Source organism: Lepisosteus oculatus, chromosome 2 (genome assembly GCF_040954835.1).
Source record: "Lepisosteus oculatus isolate fLepOcu1 chromosome 2, fLepOcu1.hap2, whole genome shotgun sequence".
Lineage (NCBI taxonomy): Eukaryota > Metazoa > Chordata > Actinopteri > Semionotiformes > Lepisosteidae > Lepisosteus > Lepisosteus oculatus.
Window position 1 is genome coordinate 30,642,400 of NC_090697.1, and position 22,661 is coordinate 30,665,060.

The 22,661-nt window shown below is 40.9% G+C and overlaps 1 protein-coding gene across 7 annotated transcripts; it reads right to left on the bottom strand.

The window, feature by feature from the left end:
* Window positions 1-530: 530 nt before the first annotated feature.
* On the bottom strand, window positions 531-17,998 carry LOC102689447 (microtubule cross-linking factor 3). 7 transcript variants are annotated; one of them, XR_011180065.1, is made up of 8 exons: window positions 17,908-17,998; window positions 15,167-15,955; window positions 14,648-14,872; window positions 10,602-10,760; window positions 8,000-8,071; window positions 6,044-7,210; window positions 3,817-3,936; window positions 531-2,146 (listed from the first exon to the last, which is right to left on the bottom strand). XR_011180065.1 is itself a non-coding variant. In XM_006626301.3 (7 exons), exons 2-7 carry the CDS (start codon window positions 15,896-15,898, stop codon window positions 4,009-4,011), a joined length of 2,475 nt encoding a protein of 824 aa, XP_006626364.2. In that variant the 5' UTR covers window positions 15,899-15,955; window positions 17,908-17,998; the 3' UTR covers window positions 3,846-4,008. The 7 variants fall into 7 exon arrangements, 6 of the variants coding, with proteins under 6 accessions (XP_006626364.2, XP_015211730.2, XP_069034690.1 ...); XM_006626301.3 differs by lacking the exon at window positions 531-2,146 and having other exon boundaries at window positions 3,846-4,119; window positions 6,035-7,210; XM_015356244.2 differs by lacking the exon at window positions 531-2,146 and having other exon boundaries at window positions 3,846-4,119; window positions 17,908-17,997.
* Between the last annotated feature and the right edge of the window lie 4,663 nt (window positions 17,999-22,661).

Sequence of the window (22,661 nt, forward strand, 5' to 3'; positions counted from 1 at the left end):
GTGTCTGTGTGGCAATATGCTCAGAGTGTAGGAATATTATCATTACTTGTAACATCAAAACCTCTCCAGTGTAGTACAAAAATCATTCTGGATTTCAGTTACTACTACACAAATCAAAAAGAATAATAAAGCAAGGTCAAGAGGGTAATGTGTGAGACAAATAAAGGCACCTAAAAACATCTAATTCAATAATCTGACAGCTGCCCTCTAATACAGCTGTGCTACAAAACACTTATGAAGCCCAAGTTCTTAAAATATAATTGCAGGATTAGTTTTTCAATTTGGATATATTGTGTAATACCTACAAACAGCAGTTTAGAATCATTCAACATCATTTTTTCTTGTATGTAACTTAGGAAGTTAAATATCCAAGTGCTAAGGCAGAAAATACATGTGTTTTACAGTACATTGCTACCATACAATGATACGTTGATATACATTTTGTTTGACAGTACTTACCTATTTATATAACAACTTCAGAATTCTAGGTTGGAAGCATGCCTTTATAAACTATCCAAACAGAGAATAATAGAGAGAATGATGTTAATAAACAATTTACTCTTTAACTGCTTTTAAAAACACAAATACAAATATCTCATAATAGCCTGAAGAACATTGATTCTGAAGAACTTTAATTACAAAAGCTTTGGTTTTTTTGAACACTTAGCATGGTTACTACACTGTATATACATATTCTTGTTGCATATACAGTACATGTACAGTACAGTGCCCTGCAAAAGCATTCAGACTCTTGTGTAGTTGTCACATTTTGTTGTTTTAATGCTTACAGTCTCACCATGATTAAGACTAAGGTGCTTTCAAAGCAAGTCAGGGATACAGTCATTGAAGAGCACAGATCAGGAGAGGGCTACAAAAATACTGACGTCTCTGAATGTACTGTACCTGCAAACACGGTCCACACAATATCAAGAACAGGAAGGTGCCTCATACCACTCAGACAGTGCCTGAAATGGCTGAAATGGGGGAAATGTGCACCAGTCGACACATCCCAGTCACTCCACAAAAGGCCTGTGTGGCAGAGTGAAAATGCGCTTCGTATCCCGTACGTATCAGACGAACCCAAACTGCAACCTTTTCGTCTTGACAGCCCTCACAAACCCAAAACAGCACACCGGGCGGGATCGTGCTGCGGGGGGGGCCTCCTTCAGCAGGGGAAGTGGAAAGCGCGTGAGGACTGAAGGACAAACGAAAGGAGCAAGCACAGGCAAACGCCGGAGGAAAACCGTTTTCGCTCTGTTGAAGAATTGAAACTGCGGCAAAAATACCCGTTTCAGTAGTAGGAAGGTTAAAAGCACAAGGCCAAAGCCGCACTGGGGGGACCTAAGACTGAGAAAGGTCATGTCCTTGAGTGGCCCAAAGCCCTGACTTGAATCCTATAGGGAATCTGAGGAAAAAGTGCAAAACACCATTCACAAGTGATTCCCCATTCCCCAGTAACTCGAGAGACCCTGAGCAAATCAGCTCAGAAGGATGGGCGCTCATGCAGCACAGCCGTGTGCAAAGATGGTAGAGACTCAAGCCAAAAAGACTTGGGGTTGTAACTGCTGCCACTGCTGCATAAGACGTGAGGTTGAAGAATCCGAATGAACCCTAAAGGAGCACAGCAACAGGGGATTTCCATCAAATATTGAATTCATGGGTCTCAACACTTATGTATCATGGGGCTAATGTATTCCATTTTTTCTCATCAGTTTTGCTCGACATTTACGGTAACAAACAATTAGAAGTCTTCAGTTCGAACATTCAGACTTCTTATATTACGCATTAAGTTTAAAGTTAAAACAATGTGTGCGCATCACTTTGAAATATCAGGAAATGGGACACCATGGGGTCTGAATACTTGTGTAAGGCACTGTAGACCGTCCTTATAGATATCACCAGGTGGAGATGGTAAAAGAGAACATCTGAGTATTAAGGTAAAAAATGAATTTGCTCACGATTGCCAGAGATATTTTCCAGTACACAGATGGTTCTGGAATTGAAGGAGATGACTAATCATTCTAAGGCTTGCTTGCCCAGGATTACTCAGAGGTGCTTCTGTATGCAATGCATAGTTTCGCCTTCTTCAATCCCTCTTTTATAGTGACGTGTTAGGAAAGGCTTGCGATGACTAGTAGCATCTTGCCTGTTTCCAATCAGAAGGAACTAGGAAATATTTTTTTTCCTATTATTTACTCTTTTTATAGCACCATATTTTTATGAGGAGACCTTCAACTTTTTATGTTCACTTAGTTTTCTTCTTTCCACTTATTCCAGAGCATAATTCATAACCCATATAAATGTTAAATATCTTTAAAGTTCTGTGAAAGGCTTACTCATTAGATACTCAATTAAAACAGTATTCACTATGCTGGCAGTTAAAGAATATGACATATGACTTGAAAAATATCAAAACAGATGACTTGTATTAAAAATGCATAAACTAAAGTGAATAAAGTGAAGAAATTGTGTGCCTAGTTTATACAACCACAACATTGATGTGTATAGCACTGTTTTTTTCAAAAGCAATCTGTGAAGAACAAAATCAATTGGCCAACAGCAATCAAGCAAATCTTTCAGTCTCACCTATTGACAACTTTATCTTACTTTTAAAGTTCCAAGAAGGAAAGGCCATAGTTGCAATTAAGTTGATATACTGTTTCGTTTTATTTAAGTCTATATTTCCTGAAAAGCAGGATCTCCATTTAACTCATTTGCAAGCAGCATGAGTTTTTAAAAGCAGGCACTTTGCTTCAGTTCAGCAGCTTCCATTAGAATGTAGTTGGCACAAACTTTCTTCTTGAAATCACTCCAGAGCTGTTCTTTAAAGCAGCTACTGTCCAATTCCATGAAAGCAAACTGAAAACAAGTGCCAGAAAATACCAGAGCATGGCCTGCTAGTTCCTATTAAAAATCCATGCACATGCACATTATCCCACTGTTGATTCCTAAGACGTTTTCGGATACTTTGCTTCTCAATCCATTCCCCTTCTACTCACTGCTTTCAGTGAATTTTTACATTACTACTTGCTGCCATTGAGGAATCAGTCATTTTCTTTTAGGTTCCTAAATTTGGTTGTTAAAAACAAAAAGAATCATGATCTATTAGGATCCTGCGGGGATAACAATAATGAAGTCGCAAAACCATTGAAAAGGTGGTTAGACTTAAAGAAGACAGAGGGACTAAGCACAATTTAACTGTGTGCACCAACCACTGGGGGAAATTATATAGAATCACAACTTCGTACAGTACCTGTATTTTGATTCTGATTATTGTTATTATAAGTTTGTATAATATTTTCTACCTCCCTAATTATGTAGAAGGGATTTAGTTAACTGAGAACACACAGTTTGAAAGGATTTTCTGGTCTTCAAAATGATTGCACTGGGAAAATACCCCATTTTAAAATTTGATGGGTGGACAGAGGTACACAAAATGTTCTGCCCTACCATCTTCATCACATAAATCATTACTTAAGCAGTGGCCGATAATTAGTTTAACTTATGTTGCCATATAGCTTATTTAACATAAAGACTGTAAATTCCACATCACGTGGACAGAATGCTATCAGATACAATGTATAAAATGATTAATACAATTTTTAAAGATTTACATACATTTCATTTCTTATTTCTTAGTTCATATGAGTGGTTCCTTAAGTACAGATAAATATCTCTATAAAACTTAACAAACAGTCCTGAATTACTATATCAAATTAATAGAAAGTACTATTCATTCAAATGGACAGCTCATACCGTAAATCAGGGCATTTGAAGTATTTGTTTTCTAGAGGGCTAGTAATGTAATCCACATACCTGTTAATGAAGAATGTGCCATGGTATAAAGTTTGCAGTCTCCAGTGTTATTCATAAGCATATAATCAGTTGTAGAGCGGTGGCCCATGCAAAAACAATATTTCCTGTACTTCGTGTAACCTTGGTGACGTGTTGAAAATAAATAAAACAAACAAAAAAAACAAAACAGCACTACACTAAAGGAGATGGGATTTACAGGACAAAAAAAAGTGTAAACAGAAAGACCAATTTGAATATGGTGGCATAGGAAAGTGAGGAGAATAAGACGAGAATGAGAATAAGTAAAATAATAGGTTGAAACATCTGGGTAGGTAAATACAAGAGATAAGATAAAACAAGTGTTAATTAGAGGAGGCCAAGCAGAACACAGAATTAGAAATGTATGCAGAACACAGAAGACACAAATACATTTCATACTGGATTAACAATCAGTACAATAACCTGAGGCATTTCAGGACAGTTATAATTGTGTTTTAAACTTAGTTATTAGTTGATTTAAACTAGCAGCACCAGTTAACATCTTTGATGAGGAGGAGGATCATGATGATGCTTGTCAAAGCCTATTATGTTTGAAATCATGCTTTTTGTTTTACAGATAATCATGTCCTTAGAATCTGTGAGCTGCTTTTATGAACGTCACATTGGGAGTATCCCTTACATACTGTACATGTGACATTTTGGATTTTTCTTTTTTGTTAAAACCCCTTCCCTCTCATCAGAAAAAAGAACTATTGCTTTCTTTAAGTGAAAGGCTACTTGGAAACCCTAAAATTACAAAGATCTTTGTGATTTTTAAGTTTTCATGTAATCAACCCATTTTAAAATAGTATATAATGAGGAATTGGATCTGTCTTTCAAGTGTTTTAAAACTGCTGTGACTACACTATAAGGTGGACATACAAATACACAGAAAAAACGTCTTTTAAAATGACTTAATTATATTTAAAAACACATCAAACGTTTAATAAATAAATGTAAAATTTTAAGTTCAAGGGTTTGAACTTGAGGGTTTGTCAGACAAGAAGATTTGTGCGGATTTGATCAAGTGTTTTTTCATTAAAATCTTGAAAAGCTCCTGTTTTTTTAAAAAAGAAGCTTCTCAAACATGGAAGAATATTTGTGTTTTTCATTACTTTATGATTGAAAGTGAAACCTTTAATGGCAATTTAATTTACAAACCCTGGTTCATCCTCAATTTTAAGCGCTGTGGATTTAGATTGTGCTCTCAAAGCATGATCTCAAGCAATAGCAAACATAGCAAGAAAATTGAGCTTTCTCTTCAGAAAAATGCTAGAGCTTACTTAATCATTTAATATTAATGCATCCTGAAAGACCTCAGTTGTAAATTAGAAGTAGACACTTGTAGACTAAAGCCTTTAGAATCGTAAAATCAAAGATCTTTTGTTCAAATCATAGGTGGCGCACTGATGTTGAACCCTTGAGCAAGTTAGTTTACATAGACTACTTTTACTAAACTGTATAAATGGGTATAAAAATATACATTTTTACCCATCCAAAGTTACTTGGATGAAAACATCAGTCAAACAAACTAACAATAAAATTACTATGAAACTGAAATACCTTCAAACTGGCCAAGTGATAGAACTACATGTTTCACATAATATACGACATACAGTACCTAACTCTGCCTAACAAATAGCGGGAGAGAAAATTATTCTGTGCACTTGAATTATTCCACTACAGCTCAAGGGGTCCCTAAAGGTCTAACTCCTGGATTATCTTGGGCGGGGCGATGGCTCTGTGGCTAAGGATCCGCGCCTGTGGCTTGAAGGTTCAAAATCCCGCAGCCGGCAGAGGAATCCTACTCCAATGGGCCCCTGAGCAAGGCCCTTAACCCTAGCTGCTCCAGGGGTGCTGTACAATGGCTGACCCTGCGCTCTGACCCCAAGCTTCTCTCTCCCTATCTGTGTGTCTCATGGAGAGCAAGCTGGGGTATGCGAAAAGACAAATTCCTAATGCAAGAAATTGTAAAGGGTTAATAAAGTGACGTTATCATTATTATTATTTATCTATAGAAAATGTTTCCTGTGTGAAGAAAAGGCTTTTCAAGCTCATCCAAAATACTGGTTTATGCGATTAAATAATTTGGAAGAACCTTTAAGGGGGTATACACCCTCAATAAAGAATATCCAAATGTGGTGGGGAAGGCCAGTCTGATCACTAAACCTACTGGGCCCGTCAGCACAAATACATTTACCTGACTTACAGACAGAGGTTCCTCGGCTCCCCTGTCGTCAGATTTCGGGACCTCCAGCCTGTCTATAAAACTCTGTAGCTCCTTGCGGAAGGTTTTCATCTGCGCATTGATTCTGTAGAGCAGCTCGTGCTCTCGTATCCTGCTACCGTCATCCTCCTCGTCCATCCTGCCGAAGAGATCCCCGTTGGCCACAAAGATCCTGGCCTCGGCTATGATGGTACTGGTGTCGGAAATTAACCGGTCTATAGTCCTGCTGAGCCGCTCGGCTTCTATGCGGATATCGATCATCTGTTGGCGGTCTTTAAAGTTTTTGGGCAAGAAACGGCCCTCAGCAGAGTAAAGGGACCTGGTGGGCGTCAGGCAGCGGATGTTGCGTACTTCCTCCGAGTCGCTCTCCCCACCAATTGGCCCCTCTCGCTTCCGGTGAGGGGGGCGGGAGTCGTCGTCACTTTCTCTTTTCCCGGCATCGCTCTCCGCGTCGCTGTCTCGAGGGCTCCCCCGGATCCCCAGGTGGGAGGCCAGGTCGTAGCGCTGCATGTTGGACATCAGGACCCTGTTTTCGTACTGCAGCTGCATGACTTTGCCACTGAGCTCATTAATCTGCATCCTGGCGGCCTTGAGCTCTTCCTGGAGGGCCTCCGTCTTGGCGCTGTCCGTGTGCCGGGAGCTCTCGTGCGAGCCAGCCTTGTACTTGAGCTTGTTGAGCTCTGTAGTGATCTTCTTGTTCTGCTCCTCCAGGTCGGCCAAGTTTCGCCTCAGGAGCTCGGCCTCGTCCTCCACGAGCTGCAGCTGCTGCCGCAGCTCGGAGATCGACTCGCTCTGCTCCCGAAAGGAAGGGTTGACGGCCCCCGCAAACTCATCGCCCCGTAGGTCATCCAGCTCGGCTTTCAAGCCCCTGTTCTCCACCTCTAGTTCCACAATCTTCCTGCCGAGGATATTGGCCTCCTCCTCCACCAGCCTCAGACGAAGCTTGAGCTCTGCCTCCCTTGTGGTCGGGGGACCTCCTGCCTCACCTTTCGGCAGTGGGCTGTCCAGGTCACCATAGAAAGAGCGGTACTTCTGAAGCTCATGTTCCAGCCTGTCCTTCTCCTTGTCAATTTTTGCCATCTTCTTTCTCATCAGGGTAGCTTCCTCCTTTATAAACTGAAGCTGACATTTTAAGTCTTCATTGTCTTCCTGAAGACGGAACGGACAAAACATTTTTTTTGTAACGAGCAAGCATGTTTTATAGTGGCACAATCCCGATTTTAAATAAACGTCACACACCTTTTTGGTTACATTTACGTGTCAATTTTGAGTAAAAGCAAACAAAAACGAAACAAAGTGATTCACAAATACAACTAGATCTCATTTCATCTAAAGGTACTTTCAGTTCAGAATCAACATCATGCGATGTCGATGTGATATTGATCATTATTCTGTGACTAAATATAGATATGGACTCAGATCCTGTGGCCAGAAAGTGGGCTACTATTGTATAGCTCTAATTAGTACAAGGGACTAAGAGTGAATCGGATAACAAGTCGAAATAAACTGGGTACCACACACAGGGCATGTTTTCACAAGGTATACGGAGGTACAGCAGTTATATATTACAGTGACGTCAGTGGTACAAGCTGCTTCTTGTAGTGCGACTGGGGCTGCATGTGATCCACCAGCAGCTGGGCAGGGTGTGGGTATGATTCAGTACTGCTGTCAAGGCATGAACTCCAAACTGTGCTTTAATAATCACCTCAAGAAATAACAGTAATTTTCTTTACATGTTTAGATATTCTGAACATCTTTCGAGCACTTTAGTCATTTATAACCATACTAAATATCTGAGAGTTCATTATACGGTTAAAGCTCCAGTACTTTTAATCTAGGCATCACGTATAACACCAGTACTGCTAATCTAAATGAGATTCATTGCCGCTGTTTATGTTAGTGCTTAATATTTCTAACACCACTTGTATTTGCTTTTACCTCTGTTGGGGTCTGCACGTTCTTTTTATCTGACTTCTGTAAATCCTTGCTTCCTCTTCTTTTCAGTGACAGCTGACAAAAGATTTAAACACACAGGAAAACATGAGTGCAACAAACTGCTGTTTGAAATATAGCCTGTAATTGAATAAATTCAATTCACGACCATGTTATGTTTTAACAGCGAGACAGAGGTACTGTAGCACCCCCATTCAGCAAGACAAACCATGATTCTAGAATCCCACAGATTCATTTCCTTCAGTATCTTCCAGCTGTTTTCTTAAGTGCAGGTCTGTAATTTTAATTAGGGTGTTGTCTGGGTTGTAAGCAACTCACATGACAGAAAAACCCCTTTTGTCAGCAGATTTTTTAATCACGTTGTTAGGGAACACTGAGGAACTGATATTATAATTACCCCCAAACTGCAACAATCCAAATTTAAGGCAAGCCAATGGGATTTATAAACATTCAGGTATTATGTCTCCAGGAAGTTCACAACTCTACAAACAGCACAAAAAATGATGAAACCCAGGGATTTGTTTGTGCTCCTCCTGTGCTGGTTTGTTTTGTTGCTTCTTTCATTCCCGAGATATAGCTCCTTACTTCTTCTGGGATGTGATGTCACTCCCCCCCAGAATGGGGCAGGAGAACCGAACCAGTTTCATTCGTTTGCGCTCTGTCTGTGCTGGTCTGTGCCATTGAAAGGCACATCTGAGGTGGCTTAATTCCTCAGATACAGTGCCTTTGTTGTTGGGGGAGTCACATGACTCTTGTCACCACTGGGGGGGTGGGCTGAGTGACATCACAACCCAAAAAAAGAAAGCTGTGAAATTCACTGCTGTCCTTCTGTGATTAGTAATGAGATGACTAAACCTCAAAACACAGGACTGGAATAATTGACATAATACTATTATATACACAAAGTAACTGGTAGGCATCGGGGAAGTGCAGTCAGCACCATCAGGAGAGACCTTTTACGATGCCCTGGGATTCACAAAGCTTTTTTCCCCAATCATTCTCAGACACCAAGACTGCTTTTTTTTTAAAGCTGTGCACCAATACTCATTAAAGGAACACTGACACTTTCTTTTCTGCTGGCCTGATATTTTCTTACTGTCACCCAGGGAAATAATGGCAGTACACAAGGTGAAGGCCTTTCAGGCCAAACCGGCCAATGTAAAAAGATAAACGTAACAGCGGGGATTAGAGTGGGTAGGTCCGATAGCGTGGTTCGTTCCAGAATGAAGAGAAAAACAGGAATGATATACACACAGGCACGCTGTAGAGAATGTACGCTTTTTCACAAGTATTGAGGACAAGAGCAGGGGCTGGAAAAACGGATAAAGAAAAGGTGAGGATAAAACTAACAATGAAAACACTGAGGGGCAAATTCTGAAGAAAGGACTGAAAGGTAGCAATTGTGTGAATAAAAATGTTAAAACATGTTTTTTGCTTAATATGACACATATTAGTATTAGAGGTTACTACAGCACTGTACATCACACTTTAGTTTTATTACAAAGCCACACAAAATCCATATTTATTAGAATCAAAAGTAGAGCACTTGTATTAGTCGCTGAAAGGCAAAGCCAGTGATCTACGTTTACTGGATACTTATTTAAACAGTGGCTTTTTTTCATTTTAAATACTAATGTTGCAGCAGGTTATTACTTTAGTTTAACTACAATTTAAATGATTCTAATTTAGTCTATCTACACTCGCCTGCACTATCCTAATTAAGTCTAACTACACTCTGGAATTCCAATTACTATTCAGAGTCATCATATTGTAGTTGAATCCCCTTTCCATTGTTTTTTTTTTATTAACTAAGACTATACATGATCATAAAGCTAAGTGAACGTTTTCATCAAGCACAGTGCAGCTATGGACACTATTATTAACCAATGAATGTGCCTGAACCCATCAACCTAAGAAGAATGACATAGCCTAAAAGTCTGCTTCTGTAAGAGCCAGTATAAACAAGAGGGGTGAAATATAATCTGAGTGTTTATTAGTACTGTGTTCAATTATATTTGGCAGAGTAATTAGCATACATACAGTAACAGTACAAGACATCACTCTAATGCAGGCGATGCGAGGCCGCAGTGCAGTGTTTAGTGTTCCTATATTTCCACGATGTTTGCTGTAAGTCTAGCACTGCTCTGTATAGGCAGCAAAGGAATATCTCCAGCAGCACTGCAGTACTCTGCAGCACAGTCTTCCCAGCTGTGCTCTGCACAACAGAGAGCACTTGGCGCCAGTCCTCACTGTTTAGTTCAGGGCAGATAGGAGGGGAGTGAGAACTCTGCTCATTACAAAACATCCTTTACTCTTCTTGCCCGCAATCTTAAAAAAGTGGCTTAGATCTGTTTTTCCAACAATCTAAGTGGCATTATTCACTAGATTTGATGTGGATGTATTTTTCATAAATGGGATTTCTGAAACAGATTAAAATTGTTACTGGAAACATAACTTAAGCCATCAAACATTTGAATTCAGCCATTTTTTCCAACAAATACTCAAATATACATTACATATAAACACACTTAGATATACATCACATTTACACTTTTTACACTACATACTGTAAAAATTAACAACTCACTTCTTTGGCTTTTTCAAGTTCATTCTGCAGAGCTTGCTTAGTGACCTCCACTTCAATCAGTTGCTGTCGAAGCTTCTCATTTTCTTCCTCAGTTTTTGTACGTTTCTCTTCCACATTCTCCAGTTCGTGATGTAGCCTCACCGACACATCCTTTGCCACCTGGGAAATATAATTATGTGCAACGCTGAGAGACTTCTCATTTTCATTTTTTGCTGAAGACTGATATAGCGAAGACTTGGGACTATTTTTTCATTTTGACCTCTAAAGAAGAACAAAAATACCAGCCTGTTAATATTAAGGGGATTCCAATCATTATCAACAATGCTATAGCAAGCATTATACATAAGTAAAATTCAAACTGTACTTCTTATAAAATATTGGGATCATTTTATGTTTCGCAAGATATTTTAGACTTCTTTTACACAGAGTAAAAATTAGGCTAGTGCTTATCAATGCATAATGTTTTACATTTTTACATCTGCAAAATGTTAAAATATTCTGTACAGTGCCTTTAAGGGTATTCACAATGTTTTCTGCTGCAGAACACTCTGTGCCAGTTTGCTAACATGACACTTTTAAATAAGATATAAGATTTAGAATCCACACAATCTACCCCACACTGATATATCTGAAAATGTTGATAATATGTAAATAAATTACATTTTTAAAGACAATTCTCGATTGCATAAATATTCTGTGGTTTAGGTATTGCAAATGTAAATCTATTCGGTTGTAAAGGAGTAGCTTGAAAGGTCACAAACCCGGAGTAATTGTTGTCTGTATGTAAACAAAACTTGACACCAGAGTACATGGACCTGTCCCTGTATTTTCCCTAGATAGATATTACATTTCAAGCCACAACTCACACTGGGCACAAAATGTCGACAGCTAGGATCAAAGAGCTTTTGAAAGTCATGTTTCCTTCAGAAGCAGTAAGGAAGGCACAGCTCAGGAAAAGGTTACTAATCCCTTTGAGTACCATGATGTACAGTACATCACCAAAAAGCGGAATATGCATCACACCACCCAGACTCTACCGAGACTTGGCCACTCTCCAAACTGAGCACAGAGGCAAGCTGGAAACTGGTAACTGGTCAGCTAACAGTGACCTTAGAAAACTTGCGAAGTTCTGTGTCTGAGATGGGAATCAGTGTTCACAGACAGAATGTCCCAGTTCCAGCACAAAGCTGGTGAGCAGCATAGAAAAAAACCCTTTCCTGAAAGGAACTCATCTTAAAGCTTATACGAGAAATACTGTACATGGCAGAAAGTGTGATGAGACAAAAATAAATTCATAGTGTTATACTTGACAAAGACCCAAGACCGCACAAAACACAGACTGCGCCAGCTCAGCAGTCAAGCACGATAATGGCACCATTATGTTATGGGCCAGATTGTCATCAGCAGAGTCTGGGCCATTTGACAGGACAGGGAGAGAACTACTCTCATATAAGGAATATAAGGAGAACCCTGCTTGGGTGATCCAAGAATCTAAAACTGGGCCACAAATTTCAGCAGGGCAATGACCTGAGACTGGTCTGACAGATAGAAAAAGTGACCGAGTCCAACTCCTGACTCCTGACAGTCCATCAGCTATCCCCAACAAACGCGGCCAAAACTGGGATCCGCTTTCACGGCCTGGGCCACTGGCACCAGGACCTGCGAGGGCGGAGAGCAAGGCAGCCTGGACCCAGTTCAGACTGCTGCCTTGCGCCCCCATCAGCTGGCAAGGGGGCTCCCCGAAGGACAGCGGACAGGAGGACTGGGGAGAGGGCAGAGACAAAGCGGTGAACTGGACACTCATTCGGATGACTGGATACTCGTCCGAAAAGAGAACGAAAAGGCGGACAGCAGAATTAGAAGAAGGGAGAAGGGCCGAAGGGGCCGCGGCTCATCAGAGTTCCAGAGAGGGTTGACGACATCAGGAGAAACTGAAAGAAAAGAGCAGACAGCATGGCGGGCATGGGCAGCCAGTTGCTTTCTGTGGAGGATTAGAGTCTGTAGAAGTGTTTGTTGGAAAGGAGGCTCCATTCCTGGTTTGGAGAAGGAGAAGAAGATAAAGGTAAGGGTCTTGCTGTACGTGAGAGCTGATAAGACGAAAGAATGTCGCTGATGAGACAGAAAGTCTGCTTGCTAGAAAAAAAATGTGCACTGGGCATCCAGTGAGTATTTATAAATAAGTGAGCAGAAGGGTGAGATTAGAGCTTGACCACCTCCCGAACATCTGATAAACAACACCATTTAGGGTATCTTTAGCATTTCCATTGTATTATTAATACAGAAAAAAAAAACACACTTTTATTTGGAACAAATTAGCATGAGCTTGCCATCAGATTTATATTTTCACGCCAGCAGCCATATCACCCTGCAGCTCACAACTGGCAACCCACTGAAGCTCAGCAGGTGTGAGCCTGGTCAGAGACCTCCTGGGAAAAACTAAGGTTGCTGCTGGAAGAGGTGTTTATTGGGGCCAGCAGGGGGCGCTCACCCTGCAGTCCATGTGGGTCCTAATGCCCCAGTATAGTGACGGGGACACTATACACCGTCCTTTGGATGAGACGTAAAACTGAGGTCCTGACTCTCTGTGGTCATTAAAAATCCCAGGGCGTTTCTCGAAAAGAGTAGGGGTGTAATTACCCTTACCAATCATGGCCTCCTAATAACACCCCTCTATGAATTGGCTACATTACTCTGCTCTCCTCCCCATTGAGAGCTGATGTGTGGTGAGCGTTCTGGTGCACTATGGCTGCCATCGCATCATCCAGGTGGGGCTGCACACTGGTGGTGGTGGAGGGGAGTCCCCATTACCTGTAAAGCGCTTTGAGTGGAACGTCCAGAAAATTGCTATATAAGTGTAAGCAATTATTATTATTATTATTATATTTTAAAAGTTCATCATAATTTTACATATCTCAGTTTAACAATATAGAAGCCATGATAAACTGTTATTTCATGCAGTTTGGAGAGTGAATATGAAATATTTTTTTACATAATTATTATTCAAGAGTATACTGTAGATAGAGCAGGTTTCATCCATATTTAGACAATGAACATGAACTCAATTATAAAAAAAGATTACTAGCTGCAATATGATATTAACTCCGGTCGAACCCTGAACTCTATTAACCTGTATTCCTGTGATAAAAGCATTCCTGTGTGGAGGACTGGCACTGACAGACAGAGAATGTAACAGACATGATGTAAGCCCACGGGTCCATCCATCCAGGGTCTTGGGGCAGCCGGAGCCTGTCCCATCAAGCAACAGGTAGCAAGGCGGGATTCGCCCTGGACAGGACACCAGTCCATCACAGGGCACGCAAATGCAGTCACACACACACATGCACGCACATGCACCAGGGCCAGTTTTCCCAGAAGCCAGTTAACCTGCCGGTATGTCTTTGGACTGTGGGATTAAACTGTATCACATGCAGGAAACCCAAGTGAACACAGGGACAACATGCAAACTCCACACAGACAGCACCCCAGGTCCAGAACGGAGCCCAGGGCCCCAGTACTGTGAGACAGCAATGCTCACCACTGTGCCACCATGCCACCCAGAGACACCTGTATGCCAGTGAAACCTCCTGCACTGTGCCTACTGTGGACGATGCCAACAACGATCAAGACATTCCCTAGTGCAAAGTTAAGGCAGGTGAAATGCAAGTATTCTAGAAAAATAGATATCCAGCTCCCTGGTAACCCACACAACCTACAGCAGCAAACTCTAAAGTAGAACAACAACAACAAAAAAAAGCAAATTAACCGTCTCAACTGCGAGAACTCCACAAAAGGTCTGTTGTCTTTCAAAGTTTCTCTTTTATTGGCACCCTAACAACAATACTTCGATAGCCTGCTTTTATGGCGAACATATATTTAATAATAAAGCTCTCCAGTAATTATATTGAGCTAAAAATATATTATTGTATCGCTATCGAAAAGTCGGCAACCTATGAACAGTCTATATGAAGAAGTGTTACTGCCGTTATGGTAGAACAGGAGGTCTACTAGCGCCACACCCTGCCTTTGGACGCGAGGTGATGCTGTACCTTCAGGTCTTGCTCCAGGCTCCTCAAGAGCTCGCCGTCCACCTCCCCGGTCTGCGCGTACCGCAGCCGCTTCCTCTCCGCCTTTCGCAGGCGGTACTGCAGGATCCGGCAGTTCTTGTTGGCCCGCTCCAGCTCGCGACGCATGTCCTGCAGCTGGCAGGCGTCCTCCTCGTAGAAGGTGTCTCTCATTTCGTCCATTTCCGTCCGCATCTCCTCGATTTCGCTCTGATTTGAGGCGACATTCGAATGGGGGAAAATCGGATTTAATAATAAAAACAAACCGGTGTGTAATGAATGATACAGCCGAGAGAGAGACGTATAATAACAATTATAAACGACTCATCGCACGACTTATAGACGTTATAATACAATATTATTACGAACAAGTAAACGATATTGATGAGATAAAAAAAACCTGCACTGTCACCCTGTCCCCCCAATGTTTAAATATAATTGAATTACCTGCCAAGACAGACCCGTGTATAATATAGAGAGAGAGACAGAGCACAAACGGCGTACCTTGAGTTCTTCATTTTCCTCCATCAGCCTCTCTATTTCGTTTTCCAGGCTCTGATCTTGCTGTGTCACATTCTCCATGTTGATGCCCTCTGGAGAAACCTCTAACTGCGGCTCCGGAGCCTGGACGTTCGCTGTTTTGGTGTGCATTTTACCACCTTTCTTCAGCCTTTTGTTTATGTGAAACTGAATCAATTCAGATTGCAGGCATCCCTCTTTCCAGAACCCGGGCCCACAGCCCACCGAAGTCTTACTGCTCTGTTTGCCGCCGCTCCCGGGCCCGTCCGCTCCGCTCCTCGGATTTCTCGCTCTCCCTTTCGACGGTCTGGGGGAGCAGCCGGGCTGGTCGGCAACTACTCGGCTGAAATCTGCTGTGGTACAGTTTGCATCCGTGTGCCGGGTTTCGGCCAGATGGTTGTTACGGTCCTCTGTTTTCTTGCTAGCCTCCGCCCTGCACGTACCCGAAGCATTAGTTTCAGCACCAGCCGGGGGGACAGCTGCCGCACCTTTCGGCGAGAGCTTTTCCCTGCTGCTCGACGCCGTCGCCTGGTTACAGTTGCGGTTGTTTTTCGGCCCCTGTTTGGCGGCGACACATTTAGAGATCGCCGAGGCTTTGGTGGCTAATCTGGACGCCCCGTCTCTGAATCTAGCTGGAGACGAAGCCCGGTGTGGTTTTCTGTTGCTATTGTCTGACTGGCAGCGAGAATCAGCAGCGCCGCTTGCGGCGGGGTTCATGGTGTCATCTGGGCAGACTCAATATTTGCAAATCATCCATCCCCTGTACTTCCTAGGCTGGGGGGAAAAAAAACGGTAATCGAATGACTGAATTTGATATTGTACTGAAAAAAAAAAACTACTGCTACTGACGCAACATTAATAAAACACAAACTGCATATTATTAATTCGTTTATGTCGCTTCGGCTCAATTTAACCGATTAAGGTAATATCACTCTCATATAGTTTAGAATTTGATTTTTTATTTTATATTATATTTTTCTCATTGTAAAATGTTTACGAGCTCTGTATTCAGAATACGTAGGTGCTTACTTCACCCCGGGAAGCACTGGGGTTTTGAATTTGTACTTCTTTCAAATATACGGACGTAACTATACGTAAAACTAGTTTTTTTACAATGCCACCGTGTAGGTTAAAACTAACAGTGAACACGCAACCCTATTTGCTGATATACACATATCTAGTTTATACACGAGGCATGTGCTATATCGATCCATATTGTGAATACCCGTTTTTCTTCTGTCTTGTCAGTGATTCGAGTCATGACTCAAACACTGAGGTAAACCAACACAGCAGGAAATGAAATTCGACGAATATAACGTCATAACGTAAAAAGCTCACTTCGCTAGAGACAGAGATAATTTTGTTTCCGTTAATGTTTGTTGACAGAAACTAAACATTGTAAGGATAGTCTTCCGAGATTTCTGTCGCATTTGTATTCTGCTGGCTTGTATTTTACATGTCTACAGAATTTTAATATTTCTTATGTAGTTCAATTTACAGTTTCCAACCCAGCTAAACTACATCTATAGATATATTTTACGCAAATCATCGACTCACGGATTAAATACAATATAATATTTCTCAGGAAACTTTTCTGGATTATTTATACTTTTATATATCAATAAAATATTCAGTAACAAATTGTTTTTTTACCTTGGTTCATAAAAATAAGGAACATTTCAGAGAAAACCATGTCGATTAAAAGACGTAAGAGCCCCAAATCATCTTTACTTCACGCTTTTGTTTCAGGTGTATTTGAAACTGTAACCTTAGCATAAGGTGCAGATTCAAATATTGTAGTGCTGCCATTTGTGCCATTTTAACGGCTTGGAAAACTATTGATCATTGAATACTTTATTGATGTACAAAGTATAAATAATCCAGAAGAGGCTGCTGTTTTTTTACATTTTGTGTTGTATTTAACCCGTTTATCTATAGTGTATTAAAAACATTTAAAATCATTAGCTGAAAATAAAAAAGAAAGTCATGAGACAAAACTCTAAAAGCGGTAGTACAGAATTACAGTACCTTGCATTATTCATACAAGTCCTTCCGAATACCACCATGTGCGCGCAGAAGCTGTTCTAGAGTATTTTTTTAATCGAGAATTTCACTGTGGGGGATCTTTGGCCTGGAGTAGGCTTTATGACATTACTGTAAATGGCCAGAACAGTCGAAGAGAAATGGGAGACGGTGATCTAGCGCATTCTGTTGTTTATCAGTCCAGATTGTGGACCAGAGTCAGGACTTTCTCACAAGGAACAAAGGGATGTTGCGCAATAAGTCAACAAAAGTAAAGAAAATACTCGAGGCAACCGATGTAGATGCAGATGTTTGAATTCCGTCCATTGTACACACAGATGCTGAAGTGAGATCTACTTTATGATAGAGCCGCGCGGTCACGTGACTCCAGCTTGCCCGCTGTTCAATTTGTGCAGGTTTTCCCGTGAAGCAGGAATTAACATCCACGAATGGTTATTGCTACATATCGCATTTGCGTTTTCCCCCCCCTCCAGCACATTTGAATTCCTGTGTTGTTCGCTATTTCACGGGAGAACGAAGCCGGGTGGGTGGTGGGGGTGGGGGTTCATTTAAAAAAAAGTGCTATATCTGATATAAATGCGAAAGATTCAACTTTTTCTGTCATGTGTACATGTTCACGGCGAACAATACGGTGGCACCCATTGAGTTACAAATGAGGTGATTCGTTAAAAAGAGTTACTCACCGAGCCCGCTTGATTGCCGAACACAGAAGGCAGATGAGATGCTGACACAAGGTACCAGGCACTGCAAGACAACCAGAAAAGCGACGTTAATATTCATGACATGACGTCATCACAAGCCGCGGACGTAACGGGGAAGTGAGAAAAGGCAGTGGGAGTGAGCACTTCGTCTTCCAGTCTGTGTGATTGTCATTTACACTAGTGATGCCCTTCCTGCGAGTGTGCCTTATGTGTAAATATTTTTTTATATATTTTAAAATCAAATGTTAATTAATACTTACGCTTACACTTTTATAGCGCTTTTCTGGACACTCAAGTCACTCCACTTTACAGGTAATGGGGACTCCCCTCCACCACCACCAGTGTGCAGCCCCACCTGGATGATGCGACGGCAGCCATAGTGCGCCAGAACGCTCACCACACATCAGCTCTCAGTAGGGAGGAGAGCAGAGTAATGTAGCCAATTTATAGAGGGAGATTATTAGGAGGCCATGATTGGTAAGGGCCAATGGGAAATTTGGACACCCCTACTCTTTTCGAGAAGCGCCCTGGGATTTTTAATGACCACAGAGAGTCAGGACCTCGGTTTTATGTCTCATCCGAAGGACGGCGCCTGTTTGAAGTATAGTGTCCCCGTCACTATACTGGGGCATGAGGACCCACACAGACCGCAGGGTGAGCGCCCCCTGCTGGCTCCACTAACACCTCTCCCAGCAGCAACCTTAGTTTTTCCCAGGAGGTCTCCCATCCAGGTACTGACAAGGCTCACACCTGCTGAGCTTCAGCGGGCTGCCAGTTGTGAGTTGCAGGGTGATATGGCTGCTGGCTAATAAATGAACAATGAGTTCTACAAGTTAATGCTTAACCCCCACCTTTACCTGTTTACTCTCACCTCCCGTAGTCATTTTATAGAAATGTAAAACGGGCCCTCCGGCTGACAGTCCGGTAGAGCACTGTTAACCAGTAGATAGTGCACCAGATTAATAGCAGCAAGGAAGAAAACCCTGCTTCTACATATGGGTTAGGGTTACATTGTTAACCTAAGAGCTTAATTATATATTGGTGGGCTTTTTACCTGATAGGATATGTTCTGGTGAGTATTTTCCAGTTGACTGGACAGTAGGTGAAGGCAGCACACAGTTTATAGTTTTGTTTGCTCTGGTGTGGGTAAGTAGCACTTCATCACCAGTGTCTCTAAATAACACTGATGTCAATTTAGAAGAAGTATATGTATCTGGATGCTGGAACAAGTACCATTATAATAACATAAATATATAAATTACATTCTAAACTCAAAATTAATGCTAGTTATTTGATTGTAATATAGTTATGGGTCTGTCAAAAACGGCGGTGTCTACAATGCCGAGGGAAATGTGTATGATTAAAATTCTATGCATAAATACCTTTATGTGAACATTTATGGTGTGTTGAGGTCCTGTTGAAGTATATATTCAACACCAAAACATCAGTTCTCAACATCCTTCGCTCCAGAAGAACGTTTGCTCCATTTTACATTGTCTAAATAAAATGCATTTAAGGAAAGGGAAAAACTATTCATTTTGTAATGTACTTGGATATGTATTTGTAGAAAATTACTTCTAGGTGTATATGGGGGTTTTGGCCCAACTTTGTTTCTTTCAGTTAAAATGAAGACCACCAGATCTGTTTGAAAGTGTGCATGGCAGCATGTTAATTAAATAAATGTTACATTGCAACCCAGCCTCTACATGGGTCAATACACATTACTTTTCACTACCTAAAAATATAAGAACAGTTACAAGTGAAAAGAAGTCATTTAGCTCATTTAGCCATTTTGGTAACTAGTACTTTCATTGATGCAAAAACCACATCCAGCCATTTTTTGGAAGAACCCAGAGTATCGTCTTTAGGAACACGACGGAGTAGCTTGTTCAATATTCCCGGAACTCTTATTTGTGTGATAAAGGCCTCCTGTTAACAGTTTAATGTCGTTTTCTTCCAGTTGTGTACTCTATTTTGTGTTTCCTGTTTGATTTTGAAGAAGCTCATTGGGCTGACCTCGTCAGTTTCCTTGAGGATGGTAAGTACTTGAATCATGTCCACTCATGGTCTTCTTTGTTCAAGACTGAAAAGGCCCCATTGTTTCATCCTGCGTAGGACTTGCGTCTGAGCCCAAAAACGTATCTGGTCGCTCCTCACTGAACAGATTGCAGAGCAGCAATAGTTTGATGCATATATGACCCAAATTGTATACAATTTTATTTTAAAAGAGCTTTTACCAGTTTTCACAAAAACTGATTTAAATTCTGTACTTTAAGTAAATATCCTAACACTGTTTGCTTTTTTATTTTTTCCTCAGAATATCTACAAAAAAAGGCTACTCAACCAAGAGTCTCTCTGTTCTGTTGTAGTGCTCTGATGCAGATAGCTTTTTTAATTGCTGCATTGATCTTGTTAATTGTCATTTAAAAAATTCATGGACAAGGTTGTAATAAAATTCAGTAATGGGAAGGATAGGAGGGGCTGCAGCTCACATAGCTCTAAACAACACAGGGAAGCAATTAAAAAGGAAAGCAAAATTGCTGTGATATACAATTTTAAAGTATGCCGTAGAATTTAAATCAAATGGGTTTTATGTTAAAACTGTATAATGGACTAGTAAGGCCTCATTTAGAATGTTGTGCAAAATTTTGGTCACCCAGTTCTAAAGATATTGCTGCTTTGAAAACCATTCAGAGAAGAGAATCACATACATTCTGGGGGAGCTGTCTGCCATTGACAGGATGGAGGAACCTAACCTTTTAATTAAACTACTCATTTGTTTTAATCCGTTTGTGCCACTGTTGTTTTTGTACTTGAAAAGCTACAGGGGTGAATCTGTTCTGCGCTTCATATTGCAGAAATGGTATCATCCATTCTCTACTGATCCATATCAACCCTATCACAATGTACTTTTCTTAAACTCTGTCTCTTTCCTTCATTTTCAGCATTCCTGATATTTTAAACCTTTATTTTGGACTACACCAGCACTGTTACAAAATATACGTGAAAGCATTCTATGTTATGACCACTGTTCCCTAATGATTTTCTCATGAGTGTTTCCTTTACTCCAGCTACTGTAAATCAATCCAGGCATTTCCTCCAGTATGTGCTGTGACAAAGTGAGCTAACAGCGTCCTTTTCCATGTTTACCATTTCAGCTTCCGTTGTGGACATTCCTATTGGCTTTCCTCTAAAGTAAATTAAAGTCTCCCATGAAAATCACTTCTTCTTTTACACAAATGTTCCGAGGTTGAATTATTATTTATGTCTAAATTTATTTTTTTAAAGTTGTATCTGTGCCTTTTGTATGTTTTTCTTCTAAGGTTGACCCATATAGTTTATGAAACTTGTGATTTATCCAGGTTACCTTCTTGAGTCTGAATGCTTTTCGTGATATATAGTGCTGCTTCTCACCCTCTTTCATCTTTACTGTCTCTCTGGAGTATTTATTTCACTATTTACATTCTTATTCTCCAACAGTGATGTATCTTTAATTGCAATTACTGTACATAATATTCACCTGCTAAGGTAATAGCTTCTGTCCCTTGTATTAAATTCCTAATACTTTTACAATTTAGGAGTAACCACTTAACTTACTGTAGTCCTTCAATGTGTATATCTTGCTGACAGGGATTCTAAGGCTTTTTCCCACTTACTTTCTATTTTAAATGTTTTTGAATTTCTCTGTAAATCATTGTGCTAAGCAAACTGTTGACACATGCGGTCCACTGTACAGTTTCCATACAGTATACAAATGCTGTTCATCATTAAATGTTTCCAGGGACTTGAGGAAGCTGAAGTCTTTTTCAACACACCATGTCCTCAGTCATGTGTAGTAGTGACAAATGAATGTTTTTTTTTTTTTTGCTGTAAGCAGGATCCATTAGAAGACCACTGGATTGGTCCTAGTCTTCCTTTTTGTATTCTAGATCTCTGAATGTGTTTTATTATTTGTCCCAATATGGACAGCAACAACTGGGCCTTTGTAAGAAGTCTGTCTGCTCTATGGATGGTGTCAGCCACCTCAGCTCCAAGGAGGCAGCATACTGTGCATTTATTGATTTAGGGTTCTTGATGTGTCTCATATGCAATGTTTGTGTGGAGCTGGTGTCATTTGCAATGACTGAAGCTGCTGTGACTAGTATCTGGGCTTCTGTGTCAGTCTTGGTGGTGTCGTAGGAGCTCCGGCTCTGTGTCCTCTCTTAGCACAGGTCCTTAAGTATAGAGAACAGATTTGGTGATTTGGTGGAAATGGTGGATCTGTGACACCCCCTGATGTGTTTGGCGATACAATAAGGACATCAATGGGTAGGTCAGGGAAAACCAAAACCACAAAGTAGCAATAAGGTAAAGAAAAAAATAATCTTTTGTTGTCAGTTTTGAGGAAAATACTCAAAACAAACCAAACAAAAACCTAGGCTCCATGTTGAGCTCCTTACTTGAAGTTGTGATTCTGTGGGTAAAAGTAGCTAAACAGCTCATCTGCTTGCCAGCCTCAAAACAAATAACTCTCAGACTTCACTTGTCTGATGCGCTTTTCAAAAGCACTTCAAAGTTCCATAGTTCCTTTTTCCTTCACCCTGGAGAACTGCTCCCAGATAGCACATAAAGGGACTGATATACTGTAGACTGAGCTGGAAGCCTCAACTTCCTGCCTTTTAAATTGTCACCTGACAAATTGTCTGAACCAGTCAGGCGACTGAGGACACCAGCACATTCCCTGTGGCATTCTGGGA

Excerpts from the sequence above, each read along its gene's own strand:
- LOC102689447 (XM_006626301.3), bottom strand. The coding sequence starts at position 15,898 with ATGAACCCCGCCGCAAGCGGCGCTGCTGATTCTCGCTGCCAGTCAGAC. Across the intron at positions 10,761-14,647 it reads GCCTGGAGCAAGACCTGAAG|GTGGCAAAGGATGTGTCGGT; the intron begins GTACAGCATCAC and ends TATATTTCCCAG. Across the intron at positions 4,120-6,034 it reads AACCTCTGTCTGTAAGTCAG|ATGTTTCAACCTATTATTTT; the intron begins GTAAATGTATTT and ends TTACCTACCCAG.